General features: G+C 37.2%; 2 protein-coding genes across 3 annotated transcripts in view; one reads left to right on the top strand and one right to left on the bottom strand.

The window, feature by feature from the left end:
* Positions 1-1,026: 1,026 nt before the first annotated feature.
* On the top strand, positions 1,027-8,591 carry tmem267 (transmembrane protein 267). Of its 2 annotated transcripts, none has more exons than XM_056252043.1 (3): positions 1,027-1,162; positions 1,958-2,365; positions 7,742-8,591. In XM_056252043.1, the coding sequence occupies exons 2-3, from the start codon at positions 1,994-1,996 to the stop codon at positions 8,075-8,077; spliced, it is 708 nt and encodes a 235-aa protein (XP_056108018.1). In that variant the 5' UTR covers positions 1,027-1,162; positions 1,958-1,993; the 3' UTR covers positions 8,078-8,591. The 2 variants fall into 2 exon arrangements, with proteins under 2 accessions (XP_056108018.1, XP_056108017.1); XM_056252042.1 differs by having other exon boundaries at positions 1,955-2,365.
* Positions 8,592-17,303: 8,712 nt separating this feature from the next.
* The window catches only part of il11ra (interleukin 11 receptor, alpha), a 33,605-nt gene continuing 28,201 nt past the window's right edge, over positions 17,304-22,707 (bottom strand). The window contains 4 exon segments of the mRNA XM_056252037.1: positions 17,304-17,721; positions 19,956-20,035; positions 20,149-20,248; positions 21,458-21,547. Coding sequence (XP_056108012.1) covers positions 19,957-20,035; positions 20,149-20,248; positions 21,458-21,547 — 269 coding nt within the window. The 3' untranslated portion in view covers positions 17,304-17,721; position 19,956.

Genomic DNA, 22,707 nt, shown 5'->3' with positions numbered 1-22,707 from the left:
CCTGTTATCATTTCCAACCCCATTATGCTGAGTTCAACCCTGTTATTTGATAGTTTTTATTCATATTTTCGTGATGAGAAGACAAATTAGGTCAATGTTTGTTTTGCTGTGTGTAGAATTTTCCGGACAGTCGGAAAAAATGCGAAAGCCTGATTAAATCCTAATGTTAATGCATATTTTGTGATAAGATATGAAGTCCAATGTTAGATCAAGTTTTCATGAGCTGATTTGGTACTCAAATGGTGAGTATTTAAAAATAAAATTCTACACGCAATAAATGATATCAAACAGGGAACATCTCATTGAAAAGCTTCTACAAGAATTTACTTGAAAATCTTTTTAAATCATATTTAAACAGGGTCCAAGTGGTCTGTGACGGGTTTGAACTTCAAAACAACTTTCAGTAAGAAAAAACACTCAATATCGATTAGAATTTCATGCCTGAGGTGGGAAAATGCATTTTCTTAAAGGTTTGACTAATCCACTATCACATGAAATGATCAGAAATATAACTATTTGAGGTATATATAAAAAAAAAGGTATGACCCAAAAGGCACCCCAGAGAATCACCCAATTACTGGATTAAAAATATTTGTGATATTTGCCTCATCCAAAAAATCAGGGTGATCCAACTGTCCGGATATCACCTGAAAAAAAGAAAGAAAGAATAAACCCGAATGGTTTGGCTTAAGTTTTGGCATTTTATGCAAAGTTAATTTTAATTCATGAATATTTTATCTAATTTTATCATTGAAAGACTGGTCAGCCAAGACAGGGAGTTCGTTGTAGTTCTTGAAAAGTGGATTCTGTTCAATAAAATATCTCCCTTTGAAGGGGACTTTGAGCTTTACCCTTGGAGATCTTTTTTTATGCTCAAACAGCAACACATTTGAAAAAGTGGGAGAGCTAGTCCCCTTTAAACAAATACCGGTATCTACTTTTTCTTCACAAAACGACATACTTTGAGGACATGCTTGCCATGCTATACATAGTCGAATTTAAAAGCATCATTTTTAGGTCATCCTCAGTCGTGTTGGTATCATTCCAGTTCGACTCGCGATTTAGTTCAAAGGAACCGATTCGGTGATTCGTCTTCACGAATCAAACATCACTAAAAGAACAAACAGTCCGTGCGTTAGACCGGTGAGCTGAATGAAATGAGGTGAGGAAACGGCATGTGTTAATATACATTATGTCTGGTGTTTTTGTGTTATTCGCATCTATGTAAAAATAGTATCTGTTTACGTTTTTATGTGCATGTAATGTTGGCTAATAATGTAACGTTAGTGACTTGCTTTGAGCAGTGGATTAGCTGATGAGCTAGTTAGCAGCAAAGCTAATGCTATAAAAAAATAAACCAAGCTTGGCAAAGATATCCTATCGCAATACTGATTTATTTATCAATTTAAATGTTAAAGCACCATTGTAGTGCAGTTTTGCGAGACAAAAAAAAAAAAAAAAAAGCTAAGTTGCATCTCGGCAACCTTCATGTACTTTTAATGCAATGATTTGAGATAGATTTGATTTTGATATATATATATATATATATATATATATATACACACTACTTACCATGCATGAGGAAAGTACCCGTATAGGTATGAATCTGCTATTAATATTCTTACACATGTTTGATCCGTTCATGCCATTATTGATGATGTTGTCATGAAAAGATCATGTGGTCATGATTCACAGTTTAATGGAGGATTTAAACAGTCCTGGACAATCTGTTGATGGTGACATTTTGTCTATTGAAAAATAATTTGTGACATGTTATCAATATGAGATGACTTAAATTTAAATTTGAGAAGAAAATCTATAAGCGCACTGAAACTGTTTACTCTCATCTGCCCTTAGTCAAGTCAGAACTGTCAAAGCATCATAACTATTAGCCTAAACACTGTCTCATCAGCAAGGGCGCGTGCTTTAATTTGTGTGTGCTTGTGTCTTCCAGCAGATCAGGTTTCTGACCCCTCCATGGAAGAGGCCAGCGATGAGGGGCTTTTACTCAAAGCTGGATACCTCATCTTTGGGCATGTCGGTGCCTCTGAACCTGGCCGTGGAGACTGAGAAAGCTCAGGCCCTGCTCCAGACCTTCAGCACTGCCTCTCTGTTAGCCAGCGCAGGCCTGGGCGCTTTCTCCTTCCTCGTCGACCACTTTCTGACGCTCCCCTTCATCCAACACCATCTGTGGCTCAGGGCTGTCCTTGATAACGCCGTCCATGGCATCATCGGACTCTGGTCCTGGGCCATCGTGATTGGGTTGAGGAAGAAAAGTGACTTGTATGAAGTCGTCTTGGCTGGGTTTCTGGCCTCTATCATTGACCTGGACCACTTCTACATGGCTGGATCGTTGTCGCTCAAAGTGAGACCTATTTGTGTCTTATATTAGCATCTGAAAACTGATATATATATATATATATATATATTTTTCAACTTGTACTGAAACAGTAATTACTTACACTGATTCCTAAATATTTGGTTAGGTGCGTGTGTCCTTAATTTTTGTGGGGAAAAGTGTGGGATGGACAAACATGAATCGCGATACAGCCTAATGCGCTTATTAAACTTCAAAAGACTATGATTTCATGAAATAAATATGAGCGCTGCACCCTTCAGAGTAAACGCTTGTAAATTTCTCTTTGTGTCCCTTTATTAAGGAAAACACATTAATTGATACATTTATATTGTGCCACTAAAGTTTTCTTTTAATCCGTTCCTAAATATTTCATCTTAGGAGCATTTGATCCCTGGGCACAAAAACTAAGCGTCAAGCCCTGTTATTAATAATATTATAATCATAATTGGAATGAACAATTCTTCTGGCAAGTACAATAATTTATTATCCTGACCATAATCTGTATACGGTTTGCCTAGAAACATAGCAGCTTTGTTCATTAATATAAAAATTTGTTTTATTAATTTTAGAGTCTCTTATGCTAAATTTATACAGAAAAGTTGGCACAGAAGTGTTTCTGTAGTGGCCTTTAGGTGTCTTTGCATAGACTGTCTAATGCTGCTCAAAGGAGCCATACACACTTACATTACAACTATATTTTTTGATAATATTATGATTTAGTCTGGCTTTTGTGGCATTTTGTCTTTACACTGAATTTTGAGCAGACATAGAGCAGCCTTAAAGGGTTAGTTCGCCCAAAAATTAAAAATATTGTCATTAATTACTCGTATTCATTCCAAACCTGAAAGACTTTTGTTCATCTTCGGAACACAAATGAAAATCTTTTTGATGAAATCTGAAAGATTTCTGTCCCTCCATTGACAGCTACGCTACTACCAAAAGCTACACTAGGTTCAAAAAGAGATCGTACAAATCCATAGGAATTGAGCGGTTTAGTCCAAATTTCCTGAAGAGACTCGATCGCTTTATATGATGAACAGATTGAATTTAGACTTTTATTCACATATAAACATTCATCAACTCGCACATCAGTTATGGTAAAGGGAAGCTCAAGCATGTTCGCTAGACGTCCAAGAACCAATGAGGTCCGTTCTCGTGTTACGCAGCATGTTTGAGCTTTTGCAAGAACCAATGAGGTCCGTTCTCGTGTTACGTAGGGTTGGACGTATCGTTTGGGCTGGTGCCAAATCTATACTTTTAAAACGGTAACGAGCCTGAACCGATACTTTCAGGCACGTCCGGCACAAAACGATGGTGGATGACATTAAAGAACGGCTTTTTTAAATTGAAAATAGATTCTTTAAATTGAACAATATATTAAAAGTTTAAAGTATACTTAAATCTATAGTTATAAGTAAATACAAAACACACATTTACTTAAATTCACAATAAAAACCCAGCTAACACGCCTAACCCAGAAATTTCAGCAATTCTTTTGCAGAAATATGACCAATTTTGCCTTCTCTGGCAAAATACGACACCTCTCCTGAATTATTGCTTGTCCTGCACAGGAGAAAACCCTCTCGGATGGTGTCGATGAGGCCTGTACACACAGCTATGTGTTTGAAAGTGCAGACAATATGTGGAGGCTGTCCCGCTTCCCCCACCACCAGGCTACAGGGTCGTGTCCTGATGGGATTAAAGGCAGACTTGTGTAGATCTCAATCTCCTTCTGGACCTGTTCAGCTATGGAGAGGGCGCCACTTTTAGTGGTCGTTGCCTGAAGTAGCTCTCGGTCCTCATCCTCAAACAGCTCTTCTAGGGCTGACATACAAGTAGTGTTTAGACAAATAGCCTTTTTAAATAGCCTATTCCAAGATAATGAACTTACACGTTCCTCTGCCTTGACGTCCTCATGGTCATCCGATCCTCCTTCCTTAATGTCTTGAAGGCCCTCCATTGTAAGCTGTAGAAATAATATTGCACATATAAACAGCAACACTTCATCATAGAAACTGTAACATGGCACAGATGGGAAACAACGCTGAGCATAAAATACCTGTTTTGTTACTCCAACCGGCCCCAAGCGTCATTCAAGTTTGCCTCTGAAGCGAGGGTATATTAAAGTGGCCTCCTGGAGGAAGTTCTGGATGTCTTCATCCTGTAATAAAAACATGACAAACTATTTAGTGTCTAACAGTTAAAATGATGTGATTTGCCACCTTTCTTTTTAAGCTTAAGCTCTTAATGGAAATAGAAAATGCTTGATATTGTTTTTCCAGATCTCCCCAGACCTTCTGTTTCAAAGCACTGGTAAACCATGTCCTCTTCAGCCACTGTGAAATGTGCCTCAGCTCAGTCCGTATGGGGAGAATTTGGCAACATGTGGGGGACTAGAGGGTTGAGGTGTACAACAACTTCATGATTTTAACAAAATCATCTGCTTTCTGGAAGTCGTGATCTGTGCCTTTCCAGTCTGGGGGAAAAAGATGTGAAGATAAGACTATCAACTATTATGTTCTTGCTCATTGTTTCACAACTGATCTTCTTGTCTAGCACTTGTCTTTCTCCATTGGCTTCCTAAGTCGTTGGTCAAGTGATGATGGCTGGTTGATTTCCACCTTGTTCTGTCATTGGTTCTGGCAGATCTGAAACGCAAATGCACATTTTGAATTACAATCTACTGAAGATGTTTGAAACAAACACAATTTTGTTAGATTTTGCTGCTTCTCCCGCAGGACGGTCTTAGCCATGGAGGACCTCTTCAGCCACACCACGATAGCTTGGAGTCTGGCACACCACTGATGCTGCCAGGTTATGGGATGGGCAAAGCACTAAACCTTTAAAAGCTTCTAAATCTTCAGTGCAACATCCATATTGCTGGCGTTGTCTACTGTAGCAGCTACGACATTTGTGTGTATCTGGAATTTCTCTAGAATGCAATTTATCTCGTCTGCCACCAGGAGGCCTGTCTGTGACTCATGCACAGCTTTGTTGTCTAGCACCTTCTGCTTAATGTGGCTATCACTGGTGTAGTGCACCGTAACTGTTAAATGGTGGACCTCTGCCACTTGAAGCAAGAACCCATGATGTTCATTCTCGTGTTACGCAGCACGTTTGAGCTTCAGCAAGAACCAATGAGGTTCATTCTCGTGTTACGCAGCTCGTTTGAGCTTCTGCAAGAACCAATGAGGATCATTCTCGTGTTACGCAGCACGTTTGAGCTTCAGCAAGAACCAATGAGGTTCATTCTCGTGTTACGCAGCACGTTTGAGCTTCTGCAAGAACCAATGAGGATCATTCTCGTGTTACGCAGCACGTTTGAGCTTCAGCAAGAACCAATGAGGTTCATTCTCGTGTTACGCAGCTCGTTTGAGCTTCTGCAAGAACCAATGAGGATCATTCTCGTGTTACGCAGCTCGTTTGAGCTTCTGCAAGAACCAATGAGGATCATTCTCGTGTTACGCAGCTCGTTTGAGCTTCAGCAAGAACCCATGATGTTCATTCTCGTGTTACGCAGCACGTTTGAGCTTCTGCAAGAACCAATGAGGATCATTCTCGTGTTACGCAGCACGTTTGAGCTTCAGCAAGAACCCATGATGTTCATTCTCGTGTTGCGCAGCTCGTTTGAGCTTCAGCAAGAACCAATGAGGTTCATTCTCGTGTTACGCAGCTCGTTTGAGCTTCAGCAAGAACCAATGAGGTTCATTCTCGTGTTACGCAGCACGTTTGAGCTTCAGCAGGAACCAATGAGGTTCATTCTCGTGTTACGCAGCTCGTTTGAGCTTCTGCAAGAACCAATGAGGATCATTCTCGTGTTACGCAGCTCGTTTGAGCTTCAGCAAGAACCAATGAGGTTCATTCTCGTGTTACGCAGCACGTTTGAGCTTCTGCAAGAACCAATGAGGATCATTCTCGTGTTACGCAGCACGTTTGAGCTTCAGCAGGAACCAATGAGGTTCATTCTAGTGTTACGCAGCACGTTTGAGCTTCTGCAAGAACCAATGAGGTTCATTCTCGTGTTACGCAGCTCGTTTGAGCTTCAGCAGGAACCAATGAGGTTCATTCTAGTGTTACGCAGCACGTTTGAGCTTCTGCAAGAACCAATGAGGTTCATTCTCGTGTTACGCAGCACGTTTGAGCTTCTGCAAGAACCAATGAGGTTCATTCTCGTGTTACGCAGCACGTTTGAGCTTCTGCAAGAACCAATGAGGATCATTCTCGTGTTACGCAGCACGTTTGAGCTTCTGCAAGAACCAATGAGGATCATTCTCGTGTTACGCAGCTCGTTTGAGCTTCAGCAGGAACCAATGAGGTTCATTCTAGTGTTATGCAGCACGTTTGAGCTTCTGCAAGAACCAATGAGGTTCATTCTCGTGTTACGCAGCACGTTTGAGCTTCTGCAAGAACCAATGAGGATCATTCTCGTGTTACGCAGCTCGTTTGAGCTTCAGCAAGAACCAATGAGGATCATTCTCGTGTTACGCAGCTCGTTTGAGCTTCAGCAGGAACCAATGAGGTTCATTCTAGTGTTATGCAGCACGTTTGAGCTTCTGCAAGAACCAATGAGGTTCATTCTCGTGTTACGCAGCACCTTTGAGCTTCAGAAAGAACCAATGAGGTTTGTTCTCGCGCGTCAAGCATGTTCGGTTGAGCTTTTGTTTGTTCGCTGATCAATGATTAAATGTGAATAAAAGCCTAAATTAAATCTGTTCATCATATAAAGCGATCAAGTCTCTTCAGAAAATGTGGACTAAACCGCTCAATTCATATGGATTCATTTTAGATGTCTTTATGAAACTTTTGAAGTCAAAGTGGCAGTTGCGTAGCTGCCAATAGAGGGACAGAAAGCTCTCAGATTGTATCAAAAAGATTCTTATTTGTTTTCCAAAGATGAACGAGAGTCTTAAGGGTTTTGGAACGACATGAAGGTGAGCAATTAATGACAGAAATTAAATTTTTGGGTGAACTAACCCTTTAACTGTGTAAATATGACTTTATGGTGGTGTAAATGTCCAATACCATATTTGAAAGATTTCAGGCTACATCTTAAGTTTATTTATTTAATTTTTTTAGCATTTTTATTTAGATTTTCTTTTAAATATAGATATATTAATATATTTAAAGATGACTAAGTGTCCACTGAGTTAAAAAAATTACTTCAATTTCATTTTTTAAATAAATGTGCATCTGGATTTGACCAGATTAATCACTTTTGCTCACGGGATGAAATGATCACAGGTGACGACTGCAATTACCCCATTTCTACAGTGACATCAGTTATGTAAAACGTTTGCTGCATTTTCACTGCAAGTGCTGCAATTGAAACAAAAACCCAGACCGTCGTTCCGACCGTAAGCTTGTGTTGTTCCTCTCCCCCAGGCTGCTGTGAATCTGCCGCACAGGCCTCCTCTGCACTGCTCCAGCCTGATCCCAGCGCTGTGCGTGTCGCTGCGCCTCCTCATGTGGGCCTGTCGGCTCAAGGACTCCTGGTGTTCCCTGCCCTGGATGCTGTTCATCTCGCTGACGTCACACCACATCCGCGACGGCGTCCGCCACGGCCTCTGGGTGTTTCCGTTCGGCAACACGGCGCCCATCTCCTATTGGCTGTACGTCACCATCACAGCCACCCTCCCTCACCTGTGCTCTGTGCTCATGTATCTGACCGGCACGAGAGACATGATCTCCACCAAACACGGAGTCGCCATAGACGTCTGACACACTGTCTTAATTGTGGATGTTTGTTCGTTTATGTTTCCCAGCACAAACATGGCACTGGAAATATTTCCATCAGCTCTTCTCTCTGCATCTTCGCCATTCCAGCACTATTTGTCCTTTTTCCTTCAGAGATTTCCAGTCTGTTTGATACTTTTAACTACTGTAGTTGTTCAGGTATCAGTGTGAAATCAGGTTGCATTGACTGAAGACTGTGAATATTTTAATATGTGAGGTTTAGCGTTGGGCGAAGTTAAATTCTAGATCTATTTTGCAGCATTTTTAGTACAATATTTCCTATAAAAAATCGATCTCAGAGCAAATAGAGAAGTGACATTAAGAAATTTTGCATGTTTTTGACCAATTAATTCAATAATTTCATGTGTATCTATATATACACACAGTAGTCAACATTTGAAGTGGATCAAAGCCTTTCACCAAAGTTATACATGAATTTTGAACAATACCCGTTCTTGTCTTAGGAGAACTTTTTTGATCCACTTCAAATGTTTGCTACTGGTACTCTGATATTTTTTTTTTCATAGAAAAGATGGTCAAAAGGCTTCAAAATACAGACTATTTTGAATGGATTATTTCTATGTTTGCTCTACATTTGTTCTGATCTGGATCCAGATTCTCATAGTTATAGTAGTAGATAATATTTAATGTTAGTTAATATTTAACAATTGATTAATTTTAGCCAATATAACAATAGTAATACAACATTTACCCACATACTGTATATTAAGACACCACCCAAAGGCTTCAGTGAGCGATTTGAGTGATAATGCAAACAATTTGCTGATTTATAGTTTTGAATCAACTTTGGCAAAATTAAAAGGCCTATTAGAGTCGCTTTCAAAACAAGCAGCTTTCCGTTGGACAATTTGGCAAATCCATATGACTAACTTGAACGCTTTGGGAAATCTTTCAGCCTCGTGCAATTCCCGACCACTTGGATTTCTATTAATGCCCATGATGCTACTAAGATTAAAAGTTGTAATGTTATTAATGCTAATGAGAAAATGAATAACTTAATGGCTAAATAAAAAGTGCTTTTAAATCTAGTGCGATTAATTAAAGTTGGTAGCGGAATCATTGTGAATATTCGATATCGTCGCCCAGCCCTAGTGTAGATGGTCAGGACGCACCTTTATAACCCTTATTTGAAAGCTTCAGCATCGTGTTGTTCATATTTAGCTTAGATTTGTCTATTCAAACAATGCCATTTTATTGCACTGATTTTGCAGAGGCCGGATTCACACTCGACTCACGATGTGTCATGCGTCCAGGAATAGGCATTGGGAATGGATGTGTGTTGATGGTCTCAGTGCTTGTGCGAGGTGATTCGGTGTTGTGTATTTGCAGTTGAAGGTCACTGTAGGCGTACTTGAAGGACGTGTTTCTCTCTGTAGTGATAGAAAAACACTGTTAACATGGAAAACTCCTTAAGGAATCGGATAACCTTTTAAAACAGTACAGAAATACTTTCTGTTGCTACTGAAGATTATTGCTGCCTTTTTAGCCACAGGCTTCGGAATAACTGTAAATACTTGCCAACTTGGGTTTTATTTCCGAACCACTTGGAACTTTTAAATGATTAAATTAGAGCAGATATTAACCGTCCTTGTATACAAACTGCAATTCTGCTTCTTGGCGATTAATCCAGCTCCACCGGTTCATTTTGGTTTTATTCAGTTGTTGTTTTAATACTTCAAAATCGATGTGAAGTGCAAACGTGTTCCTGAAAGCTTCAGATCTCGGGACTAAATGCTCACCTCTGCTTTTTTCCAGGTCAAATTATGAATCGGACATTGTTCAATATTAGCGTTTACAGTAAAGTGCATTGTTGCAGTTGGCATTGTGTATGTATAATTTTTATTTAAAAAATTTTTGGTAAACTTTGTTCTTAATATTTTTAATAGCGTACTAGGGTTATGTTGTGCCCAAAAATATTGAATCAATAATTTAATCTTCTGTCACATTTTGTCTATATTCACTGCACCCATTTCAAACAATTAATTTCCAATAAATGGACACTGTTTGTATTCGTCTGCTAAACTAATTCTCTCTCATCAAGATGTTAAATATTTTAAGATTTTTGAAAATGTCCGTTCAAACTTTTGTGTGAGTGTGTGTGTGTGTGAAATGCTGAGTTGATTTAAATGGACCAGGAAACACATTTATTATTGTTGTCAAAACAGGTGATTGGCTTTGAGTAACAGCAGTGTACTGATATGCTTATTTTGATAAGTAGTGATAGTATTGCACATTTATTTATTATGGTATTAAGGGTAACAATGTTTAAATAATATTTTTGGTTTGACTGCTTCAGTTGTCAAGGCCTTTTCAACCCCGCAGAGGGAGCTGTAGACCAACTCCACACAATGTGTTTTGTTCCTTTGTTTTAATTTTCTGTTTTTTTTGTTAACTATGTAAGTGGTGTAAATATTTATTTTATTTATATGCTTTTTTGCACTTAATAGAGATTTGTCAATAATGTGGTGTTGATGCATTGTCAAGAAATTACTGAAAGCATTATTTCTGTCACCAGGCACACTAAAGGTGCATTTGCACTCTTCTGTAGTAATTGGTTTCGGTCTTTATTTGTTGCTTCTGAAGCCTTTGGTTTTGAACAGCCATAATGAGGCTTAATTTGACATGCTTAGAAATGCTGTTGTCTTCTCAGGCATTTGTTTAAGAAAATCAAAGGTCACGGTTGAGTCAAGATAATAGTAGGGTAAGTTTGGAAAAGGTGCCACATTTAAAAACAGTGTGTGTTTACTGGTAAATTGTAACGGTTCGAGATGAGTTCAGCATGTACAGGATGGTGATGCATCGCATCGTCCAATATGTTATTAAAGGGATAGTTTATCCAGAGAGAAAAGTGCTAGTTTATCCAGAGAGAAAAGTGCTGTCTTCATTTACTCACTCCCATGTACTTCCAAACCTGTATGATTTTCTGTGAAACACTAAGATATTTTCAGTGCTAAACATTGGTGAGTAGGGTGAGGAAATGATGACAGAACAGAAGTTAAATTTTTGGGTGAACTATCCCTTTAAAAAAATTCAAATGGCAATAAACTATTAATTCATATTGAATTGTTCTGCTTAATCAACCTACGGTATAGGTTGTTATGAATAACGATGTTTGAAATATTATTCAGGGACTTGCAATTATTACTAAAATAATGAACACTGTGACAGCATCTAAATATGTCCACACTATTATACTTTTTCAAATATTCCCTTTCATGTAGTGGGTACTATACCTGTTTGTGAATGTAAAAGATCAAGGTGCAGGTAAATGGAGTTATTGTGTCCTAAAAAAACCCGATTCTGAATTGTCTGTAATAGAGTCGTCAGTAATTCCAGTCTTACTCCTTGCTCGAATCTATGTAGGTTTGTAACAAATTTGCATAAAGCTTCTTCACTGGCTCCCTACGAACAACTTTTTTCTTTGACCTACCCTCAAATGCTGTAGCTTTAGCTGGGACTGGAAGAGTTAGGTTTGCGTTGTCGACATGTCAACCAATGGATGAGGACTTTCTCGAATTGATACAGCAAAACCGACACCATTGTTACTGTTCATACCAGTGTGTATCAAACGCTGAGGAAGATCCGGAGCTGAAATTCAAATGGGCGTTTGGTTGTAAGTGATAGACCAATCACAACAGACCGGGTCATCTGACCAATCAGAGCAGAGTAGACCAATCATAACCAACCACGTCATCTGACCAATCAGAGCAGAGTAAACTCTCGGAAAGGGTTTACTGAATCCATGATTGGCCCGTTTCAGACACTGAGAAAAGATAATGTATATTCTATATAATTACATATTGTATATATATATATATATATATATATATATATATATATATATTGTATATACATATTGTATGTATTGTATATATGTATAAGATAATGTATATTATGAGAAAAAATATTATTTTCTGACCTTGGTTGCAAAACAAAATTAGGAACCTTTTTAAAATCTTTATTCTGAACATTAAAATCGGTGACAATTTTATGTTATAGTACCCCTAGTAATAATCAAAGCCATTCAATAAATGTGTCGCGAGGAATAATCATGAGGTAAAAATTGCTATTTGTAAAACTATTGCTATTGACATTATTTAAAACACCAAATCAAGGTCTTAATATGCAGCATAAATGATCCAGAAGAATATGTAAATATTAGGACTATATGATTTAAAGTCAGTATAACATGTAAATCCCAACAGACTACAAATCGCCACACTCAAATATTGGAGGTATATTATTTTACCAAATCCTTGGCCGAGTAATAGCAGGCTAATTTTCCTGTATAAACTCAATGAGCAACTAAATCCCTTGCCTGATTTCCATGATTAAATATTTGTAAATTGGTTGGAAGTGAATCGCTGAATTTTCCCGTGGAAACAAACTGACAGTATCAGTGAAAAGATCTGACTACAGTTGTTCTTAACTTCACGTAAGAAAATCATACACACTTTTTCTTCACATAAAATAACTTTTATTTCACAAAAATATAAACAGGGGAATAATAAAACAGCTTATGTTGTACAGAAAAATATATTATATACATTTACTGTGGACGCCTTTGTGTTCACCTTTCCCTCTTTAACAGGCAACAGTAGTCCATCCCAATACATCTGGATTTGACCATGCATGCAACATTATAAAAAAAGCAAAGAGCAAACGGGAAATATACATATTTTTCTCCAAGAGCCTGTCCTGCTTGAAGTATATTCTCTCCATCCTGCCAGGAACAGAGGATTTCTCATCGATCGGCTTTGTTTCCTTTGGCATGGTGTTTCTGGAATCGCGAATCGAGAGGTTGAACTCCTCAGATGCGAGACTCGATGGTCAGTGTGGAGTGACTATAACTGCACGCCAGGCCAATAACACGCCATTAATGAGTCACTTTACAGACGCAGTTATACGATATAGAGGTCTAAAAATAAACAGAAATCTGATATTTTTACTTTAGGCCTACTGAAGTGATTCTCAACTGGTCACGACCCACACAATGCCGAATGCAAAAAATAGCTGCAACAAAACCATACGGATATCGATTGCAATCAATTGGTGTTTTAGTGAAAATCCGCACACTAGCAAAATTAGACGGACATAAAATTGAGGCGGGAACATTAATGCGACCCAGACTACATTAAATATGTATTTGCAATGAGGATAAACATAATTTGTGGGGCTCATTTGAATGGCTCCCGAGAGCACAGAAATGTTTATATTTAGTGTGTTGTTGGGCATGTGCAGTTTTATAGTTATATTAATACATTTCAATGTTTGATTTGAATCGTTTTTTGTTTGCTTTGTATGATTAACAATTTGTTACTGCAACCAGTTGAGAACCACCGATTTTACTGAATGTTGATAATAATTAAATTGAATAACACTAACCAAATCTATGTGCTCAACATGCGAGACAACTTCAACCAAAGCAGGGAAGGAAGAAAATATGACCGACTAAACGTTAAACCAAGAGGTTGTCTAGTCTCAAATATGAATGACTGACAAAACCAAACCCCTTTTTCTTTTTCTTTTTTACATATCTGCTTTTTTGCATTGGAAAATATTTTATCAAAATCTATTTTAAAGGGTATATCATAACAGCACAGATCCCATAAGTCAGTAAAAGCTCTAAAAATACACAAATCATCTTGCTGGTGGAAAGGAAACAGAAAGGAACATGAATGCAGAGCAGGCGCGTCGTTAGACATGGGCATTCGGGGCTTCAGCCCCGGATGTTTTTTTTTTAGCCCCGGATCTCAAATTAATTTATTGATAATTATTATTATTTTTTAATAATTTTGTATATATTAAAAAAAAATGACCGGGTCTTTTAATCTATCCTTCGGAATCATGTATTAAAGACGATTAAAATGTGTTCAAGCAGATCAAAGTTACTATGGTTACTATAGTTATAGCACGCTTGCATTTAGAGTGCGCACCAGAGGAGAGAGAAAGAGCCATCAGTTAACTTACACCTTTAGGGCTTGACTGTCATTGTTGTTTGTGGCTTCTGGTGGTAGCTATTATGGACATTAGCGGGGGAAGGTATACTATATACTATATGAAGACTATAGTATAATGTGAGATAGAAATAAAAATTTAAGTCGTTAAATTCAAGATCACGTAAACGTTTCCCTCCGCTGCGGCTGTCAGTCATTCTCCATTCAGCATCAAACAGCGCGTTGCGTTTGGTTACTTACGACAGTCAACGATGAAACTCTCTCCAAGAGGATTCAATGTTACTATTATTATACTTTATCGGACGGTAGATAAAGCTATATGGTTTCGCATAAAATGACTATCTTGCTGGACTGTATTGCTGTACCTTAATATTTGTTTCTACCGTGTGTCTGTTAGATCACAACACTGGAGAGCACTATAATTGTTCTTCACGCGCACATTAACTGAAATTTAAAACTGTAAAGAAAAGGCTCAATAAACTATCGCATAGATAGATACTGTTACTGTATAATACACTATGCATCGATATGCCTTTCCTTTGTGCTTTGAACTTTTCTGCGCGCTGTGACTCTGTGTTGCTTCAAGCGCATCATTCTGCGCTCGGGATGCGCATTAGCGCTGTGTGCCGCACATGAGTCTTTCATAATTATATCATAATACTTTTGCGCAATGAAAGATTATTAATAGCTTTTTTTGTTCTGTTCTGTCCTATCTATCATATGTTGCTGCCTCATTAAACAGCTGTGCTATACATTTAAAAATGTCTTAATTTTATAGTAGACTATATATAATAATTGATCTTTCTGATTTTTATCTTGTTTTTCATGAATGTATTTTACAACAATACAAAGAGCAATGTGTAACGTTTTACCTGATTTAGTGCTACACTTATTGTCTCTTTGTTCCCCACTAAATAATGTTTTTTTCACTAAATGTTCAGATTTTATACAATTAGGCCTATTGTTTTTCAATTATTGAGTTATCCACTAATCTAGTTTATAATATAATTTGTCATAAGTTATGATCATATTTTTTTTTTTGATTTGTTGTTTTTATTTATAATGAAGTTGTCTGTATTAAGTAGATTGTGTTTAACACACAAAAGAGTGATTATCAGTTCAACGCAGAGTTATAGAAATTCTACTTGATTTAAAAAAAACTGCGCTGGTATTGGACCGGTATCGGTTGATACTCCGAATTTTTGGTATCGGATTGGATCGGTTCAGAAAAAATGATATCGGGACATCCCTAATATTTTCTGGTAGGCTATATCTAAGTTACCCAGGAGCTCTGTTCACATTAGCTTGATGAATTGAGTCGTTGAACACAGCAGGAGAGAACGCAACGTTAGCCAGCTAGCTAAAGCTCTGGAAAATTAATAGCTAACACTACGGAGGCCATAATATTTTTGACTCATGGCTGAAGTTAAGTTTCTCCAGCTCTCCAGGTTGGCAAAAAAATGCATCTCAAAATGCATCAGATTGATGCTTTAAAATACGGAATATTTAAAATTTTCTTACGGGGGAGCATGCCCCCGGACCCCCCTAGAGGGGTAATAACCTTCTCAACTTTTGAGTGGGGACTGGGCTAAGCCCCCAATGTATCAAGACCCTAGCAACGCCCCTGATGCAGAGGTTACAAGCAAATGGTGCAAAAATAGATATGTAAAAAAAAAAAACATCTGGCAAACTTCTTCAGTCAATATTTATGCCAGGTTTAGACTTAGATATTTCTGTCTGTTATGATAGTCACTGTGTCAGATTATACGATGTTCCTAAATTCTTGTCGTGTCGTGGTCAGACTGCACATTGCTTCCCAACCAACCATCGCCTGTCGGTTTTAGCAACTTGTGTGATGTCGTTGAGGTGGAACTAGCGACTGACTTCTGGAAACAAGAGCGTAAACAATGGCCACCGTTAGCTTAATGCTAATTCCAGAACTCACCCTGTTTCTGAAGTGGCGAACGCTAGCGGAGGCGCTTCAGAAACTGTGTGAGTTCTGGAATTAGCATTACGCTAACGCGCTGCCTTGAGGAAACATCCTAAAGGCAGGACTATTGTTGATATATAGTAGCATAATTAAACATGCTAGTCTTTGGCTGTGTCCGAAACCGTCCCCTATACCCTTAAATAGGGCACTATTTGAGGGAATGAGCCATTTGTAGTGGTGTCCGAAACAATAGTGTATGTTATCGAGTGCACTCATTCAATCCCATAATGCACCGCAATAACGAGTGTCCAACCAATGTACGCTCAACAGCTAGAGAATACCCATAATGCACTGTGAGAGTCGCAGTCTGTTGTCGTCCAATATGACACACTGTACGAGATGAAACGACCGATTCTTGTGTGTATGGCGCCCATTGTTGTTTATGAATCCCCACGACACACTACGTCAAACGGATCGAGCCAAAATCATGCACTCTGAACCCGGCGTTAAAAGAAATGATCACAGTGACATCTTAACAAATATTTTAAAAAATTGCCCTAGTTATTTTTTAATAGCATCAGAATAACATTTGGAGATAGTAACTTATACATACACAATAACCATTTTATGACTGTTTTTGGACAACGTTCATTATGTCTGTTATAGGAAGGATACGTACTGTATGCTAAAATCTTATAATTCAATAAAATCATACATTTTAAAAGAATTACAAAATAAACGCATGCATTGAGCTTTATGACACTGGAGAGCAATGTACAACATAGCAGTATGCTGTGCAGAAACTATTATACAGTATAACTGCATAAATGTATAACAAACAATATAACTTTATAGATGAGCTTCCATAGAATTTAATATCGCGGATATCTATTAGCTTCGACAGAAACAATCAGCTTTAATCACCTTACAAATGTGTATATGTGACATGGTAAGACTGATTTACATTCATGTCTCGATTCAACGCTTTTATAAAGGAAAGTCAGAAAAATGAAATGCATTCATTGCATTGAAGGTCCTTTTTTGGGGGGGGGGGGGGGGGTTGAACACCAGCTCACCGAAAGTTTCTAATCGTTACTGGCGTAAACTTTCAAAACATGAACTCATGATGAAATGCAGTTTTACGTGAGTTTATTACCGAGAACTTGAGGCTGGCTGGAAACTAACCAGACCAAAACAATCAACTGCAGATGCATCCACCTGTCATTAACTTTGTTTCTTGTGGAGAGATTTCGCAGGAAGAAAGACAAAGCCGTCTTTGTGTCGTCCATCGTCGGAGTGTCTTCCAAAGATAGCAGCTGTCTTAAGTTATACGGAGTGTCTTTTTCGCCAGACGAGTGAGTTTGAGGACTGAAACACTGACGAAGACACTTTCTCCATAATGCCCCGTATGCTGCTCACAAAGCCGAGCCTTTTCACAGCGTCCCCAGTGGAGAATATCGGGAAGAACGAATTACACAAAAATATGTTTTTCATTTGCCGTGAGCAGAAGAAAGCAAAGAGAGAAAGAAATCCTTGTGTTTTTCCATTGCGTTGTGCTACATTGTAGACTGTACATGTTCACAGTTGACGTCCCTCAGAGCTCTGCTGAGAGGAGAGGTGTATTGTGGGTAACGGAGTCTGTCAGCTGTGGTGGCAGTGGTGGTGGTTCCCTATACTGATGCCCTATGAGGGCTGACCTGGAGACGGACAACTTCTCAAATCTAGAGTTCAACGAGAAAAGTTCAAACATTTTAGAGTCTGATGAACAACAGTTCTGTGATAAAACACAATGTGTAATACATAAATCAATAAAAATACTGCTATAGACACTATACCGTTCAAAATGTTCAGGTCAGTTTATATATATCAAAGAAATTAATGCTTTTATTCAGCAAGCATTCATTGAATTGATCAAAAGTAATGATTTTTTAAAAATAAATCCAGTTTTTTTTAATGTATCACAAACAGCACATTAAACAGCACAACTGTTTTCACCGTTGATATTAATAAGAATTAATAGCTATTTTAAATTGTCATAATATTTCACAATACCGCTGTTTTTACTGTATTTTTAATCAAATAAATGCAGACTTTGTGAGTTTATGAAAGCTCATTTTTGCAATGGAATAAAAAAAAAAAAAAAAAAAAAAGGTAATTTTTACTTTTTATCTGAAAGAATTGCGAGAAACAAACTCGCAATTGTAAGAAAATTGTATTGACTTTTTTTATTGACCCACAATTCTGACTTTTATTTTCTCATATAAACTTGCATTTTTTGAGAGAAAAAGAGTCAGAATTGTCAGATATAAACTCGTACAGTTACGAGAGAAAAAGTCAGAATTGTGAAATAAAAAGTGGAAATTACTATTTTTATTTTATTTTATTTATAAGCTCCATTTAAGAGACTTCTTTCAAAAACAATAAAAAAAATGAATGACCCCAAACTTTTAATTGGTAGTGTATTTTGTTGTATGTTTTGAATTTACTTTGATATTTTATATTTTCTTAAAAATTCATAATTCATTTATCCACCCTCATATCTTTTAAAACATTTTTTACCATAAAAAATAAAATAAATAAATAACAGCATACAGATTGGAATGACATGAGAGTGAGTAAATAATGACATAATGCTAATTTTCATTGAAGTATTAATCATTACACCATGTGCGAGAGTTTGGAAGATTACAGGCTAATCTAGAGCAGACATTTCTCATATAAATCATCGTATTTAAATCTTTTCCCACTTGAGTCGCACATTTAGATCTGACGACGTATGAAAAGACGCAAAGTTCAAAGTGAAATATGCTGTTTATGTCTTAGTCTTCACTTTTTAGCAGTATTAATTTACAACTTTCAGAGCTCATTCAAACTAGCTATTACTGTAAATGGACCATGTACTACCTGCTCTATAATATGAATAAGCAAAGTTTTTGTCCTAATCAATAATGGCAAATGGAAATGTGTGGCCAATTTTGAGAGCATAATCACTTACTGTACTTACAGTACATCCGGCCTTATTCATAAAACACCAGCAGAACCAATTTATGTAAAAGATCATTCCTATGTAAATAGGAATTTCTATGATCTCTTTCAGTTTAATGTGATTTGACCAATCACTGAGCTCCGCCCCCTGATTCACGTTCAGATCGGATTGGTCCATTTCTACAATGCATTCACTATGATAATGTGAACTCTTTAGCTGCTATGGCCATTAATATGACATGAACTGACGTACTTTAAATGTAAGTTTCTCTCTTATGAACAACTTGGCTGAGATGTGATGCTAGAAAAATACAGAATCAGAGGTATTTGTCTTGACTTGTTTGTAAATTACAATCTCCAAACACATTTCTCGCACAAGTCCTGCGGTCTATCTGCAAACCACATTAAACGACAGTACAGAGAGAGAGAGAGAGAGAGAGAGAGAGAGAGAGAGCTATTTAAATGCAGCGGCTCAACAACAATAACATAAACAACACATAGAGCCCTTGTTGACGGAGATTTACTACCAATAAAACGGGTTAAGCTATTTTTTGTTCATTGCCGCAAAATACGAAAACATTGATTTGGTTATAACTATTTCAAGCACTGTAAGTTCAGGAGTGACTATTATATTCTGTAAACACCTGAAACTATAAATTAGGGGATTCACTCACACATTTATTATGTGCAGTGTGTATTTGGCGCTCCTTGAAGCAAAGGAAAAGACAAGAAGTAGTATAGTTGGTTTTGTTGACTGCATTTTTAACCGAGTTTGTTTTCTATGCAGTAAAAACGGAAGGCTGGAAGGCATGTGCACACACATGATATACTCCAAGCATCAACATAGTAACCATAAATGGATCGTTTAGCATGCAGTTTCTTCCAGGCTGTTTAAACCGAGATGGGCCAATCGCCAGAACTGCAGACGCAAGGAATGTACGAATGGAGACAGAAGTCTGAGCCAGCTTACTTCAGATCGGGATGGACTTCATCTTCACCATGGAAGTCAGTTCCTGTTTCTTCACATTGTCTTGTTTCCTTTGCCTCACCCTATGAAAGGAACAGTTAAGAGATCAATAAACGAATCGTCTTTTGTCATATAGCTGCAACCGATTTGTATGTATTTAGTTGCGAAATATAGATAAATGTAGCACAATTCTCACCATAGAAGCATGATGATAGTTAATAACACAGCCACCATGACCGCTGCAAACAGCCCCAGCAAAACCAACAGACCGAGGCTTCCGTTCGAGTGTAATGAATCTAAGGAAAAAACAAAACAAAACACATGAACAAAAAACACAACACAAAACACACAATGAAACACAACACAGACAAAAACAACACACAGACATAACACAAAACCAAACCAAACACAACACACAAAACATAAAATGAAACAACACAAAACAAAGAAAAACAAATACAAAACAACACCCAAAATAAAAGCAAACACACAAAACAAAAAACAAACAAATACGCGAAACAAAATTGTTTTTTGTTTTCACACAAAACGAAACAAAAACGCAACACAAAACAAAAAACAAACAAAACAACAAAAAACACAAAACATAAAACAAAACACAATGAACAAAATAAAAAACAAACACACAAAACTAAATGCAAAACAGAAAAACAAACAACAAAAAACAACGCACAAACATAAAACGAAACAAAAGACAACAAAATAAATAAATAAATAAAAAAACATACAAAACAAACACACAAAACAATACAAATTAAAAAAGAAATAAATAATAATAATTAAGTGAAAAAGAAAATTAGATAAATATTGATTTGCTGGGGGGGGGGGGGGGGGGGGGGGGTTGGGGGGGTCTCATAAATGCTACTGTGTATAGCATTTGTACAACTAATTAAAAAAAAAAAAAAAAAAAATTATAATTATAATAATAATGATTTCCTCCTTTTTTTTTAAAAAAAAAGTGATTTCATTTTAATAAAAATTTTTTTGCCTTAAAACTGCTGTCTACACCCATAAACTACATTATTATATTGCCATTTTTAGCAAAAAGGTCAAATATATTTACTTCCTTCCAGCCTTGAGCTGATTAATATGACTCTTGCAATTGTACAGCATGTAAACATGCTAGATGAGTAGTTATAATGAAACGGCCTGGAAACAGTTAGCTAATGAAGAGCCGAATGAGTCATGCTGGCGTCTGCCACGCATTACGGGAGCTTTGATTGGTCAAGGCCAGATGATGGGGGAAACTCCGCCCACCACAAACAAGACCAAACCATCTGGATAACATTTAGGGGGTGAACGAAAAACAAAAAAAAACAAAATCTGGCCAAGATCTCAAATACATCTGATACTTTGTTAATCTGTGAATGCGTATAAAATTCCCAGCCAAGACTTCTCAGTTACTGAGCAAAAATATTATTTATTGCAAAATGCATTTTTAACAAAATAAATAAAGCATATGGAGAATTAAAGTTTAAGGCAAATACCTGGGGACTTGCCTGTTGTCCTCACAAGAGATGACAAATTGTCAAATGGATAGATAAAATCTGGTTCCTCCGTTGGCTCTTCCCAAGGCTCTAAAATTGCAAAACAAATATAATTATATATATTTATACTACTTCTGAATTATTCATGACCAGCTCCCCTCAAAAGTCATGTCAGAATAAGTTTTCCTCAACCGTTTTCCACTGACGATCCCACGCTCATCATTTAATCTGCATTCATACAGTGGACAGCACACACACGTTTACTGTCCGAGGACAAACGCTATTAATGCTGGTACTTTTGCAGAGTACAGTAAGGCTGACACAGATAGACTGCTCCGTTTCAGCACACTGTGTTCTACACAGCAAACCACAAGACATGTGTCATCAGGAGATCTGCTGAACATCTAAATATCATTATCTTCCTTTATTAGATTTATCTGCCTTCGAACACAGTCTATTATCCTGATGAATAGCTGTGATATTATTTGATTTACACTATCATTGCATTAGTTATCTGAAGGATTTGATAGATGATGGGTAATATATGGTTTTGATTCATGCATATGCATCGTTTTGTGATTGGTTGTGTGGATAGAGTTAATTACACTGGAAAAAAAATAAGCAGCACATTTTACGGAAAATAACTACATTTTTATAGTACTTTTCTGTTATTTTAAATTATATTCAAAACTCTGTAAAATATATAGATTATTAGTATATGGGTGGCTGATTTATTTTGACAATTATGGTGTGACAAATGAAATTTATAGAAATAATGGGTCTCATTCATGAAACACGAGCAGAACGAATTTTTGTGTGAATCGTGTGTAAAGTGGTTCTTGCGTAAATTTTCGGATTCATTAAAATGTTCGTATTTTCCAAATGTTAGTTGGTAAACAAGAAATCTACACCTGCTCCCAGCCACGCGTATATAGTGCGCTTAACACCCGAACGTTTTGCTCATTAATAAGGCTGCATTTTAATTCACCGTAATCGGGTACATATTTGCACAGCATTTTGAAAAAATATTATATATAGTGATTACATACGGTTTTTCTTATTATGAGAGCCAGTAATAGCATCTGCGATGGTGGTCCTTCTCCAGTTTGAATACTATTTTTCCGAAGTGAACTAATTCGTTTTTTGCTCTCAAGCTTAATGTCGAACCATTTTCTTCTCACTTCTGGGAATGTTCGATTAACAGATGAAACTCCATTAACTGCATCTGTAATATATGCTGCCAAGCTTCC

Source organism: Rhinichthys klamathensis, unplaced genomic scaffold (assembly GCF_029890125.1).
Source record: "Rhinichthys klamathensis goyatoka isolate OS25496 unplaced genomic scaffold, OSU_Roscu_1.1 h1tg000091l_1, whole genome shotgun sequence".
Lineage (NCBI taxonomy): Eukaryota > Metazoa > Chordata > Actinopteri > Cypriniformes > Leuciscidae > Rhinichthys > Rhinichthys klamathensis.
This window is presented reverse-complemented; position numbering and strand designations above follow the sequence as displayed.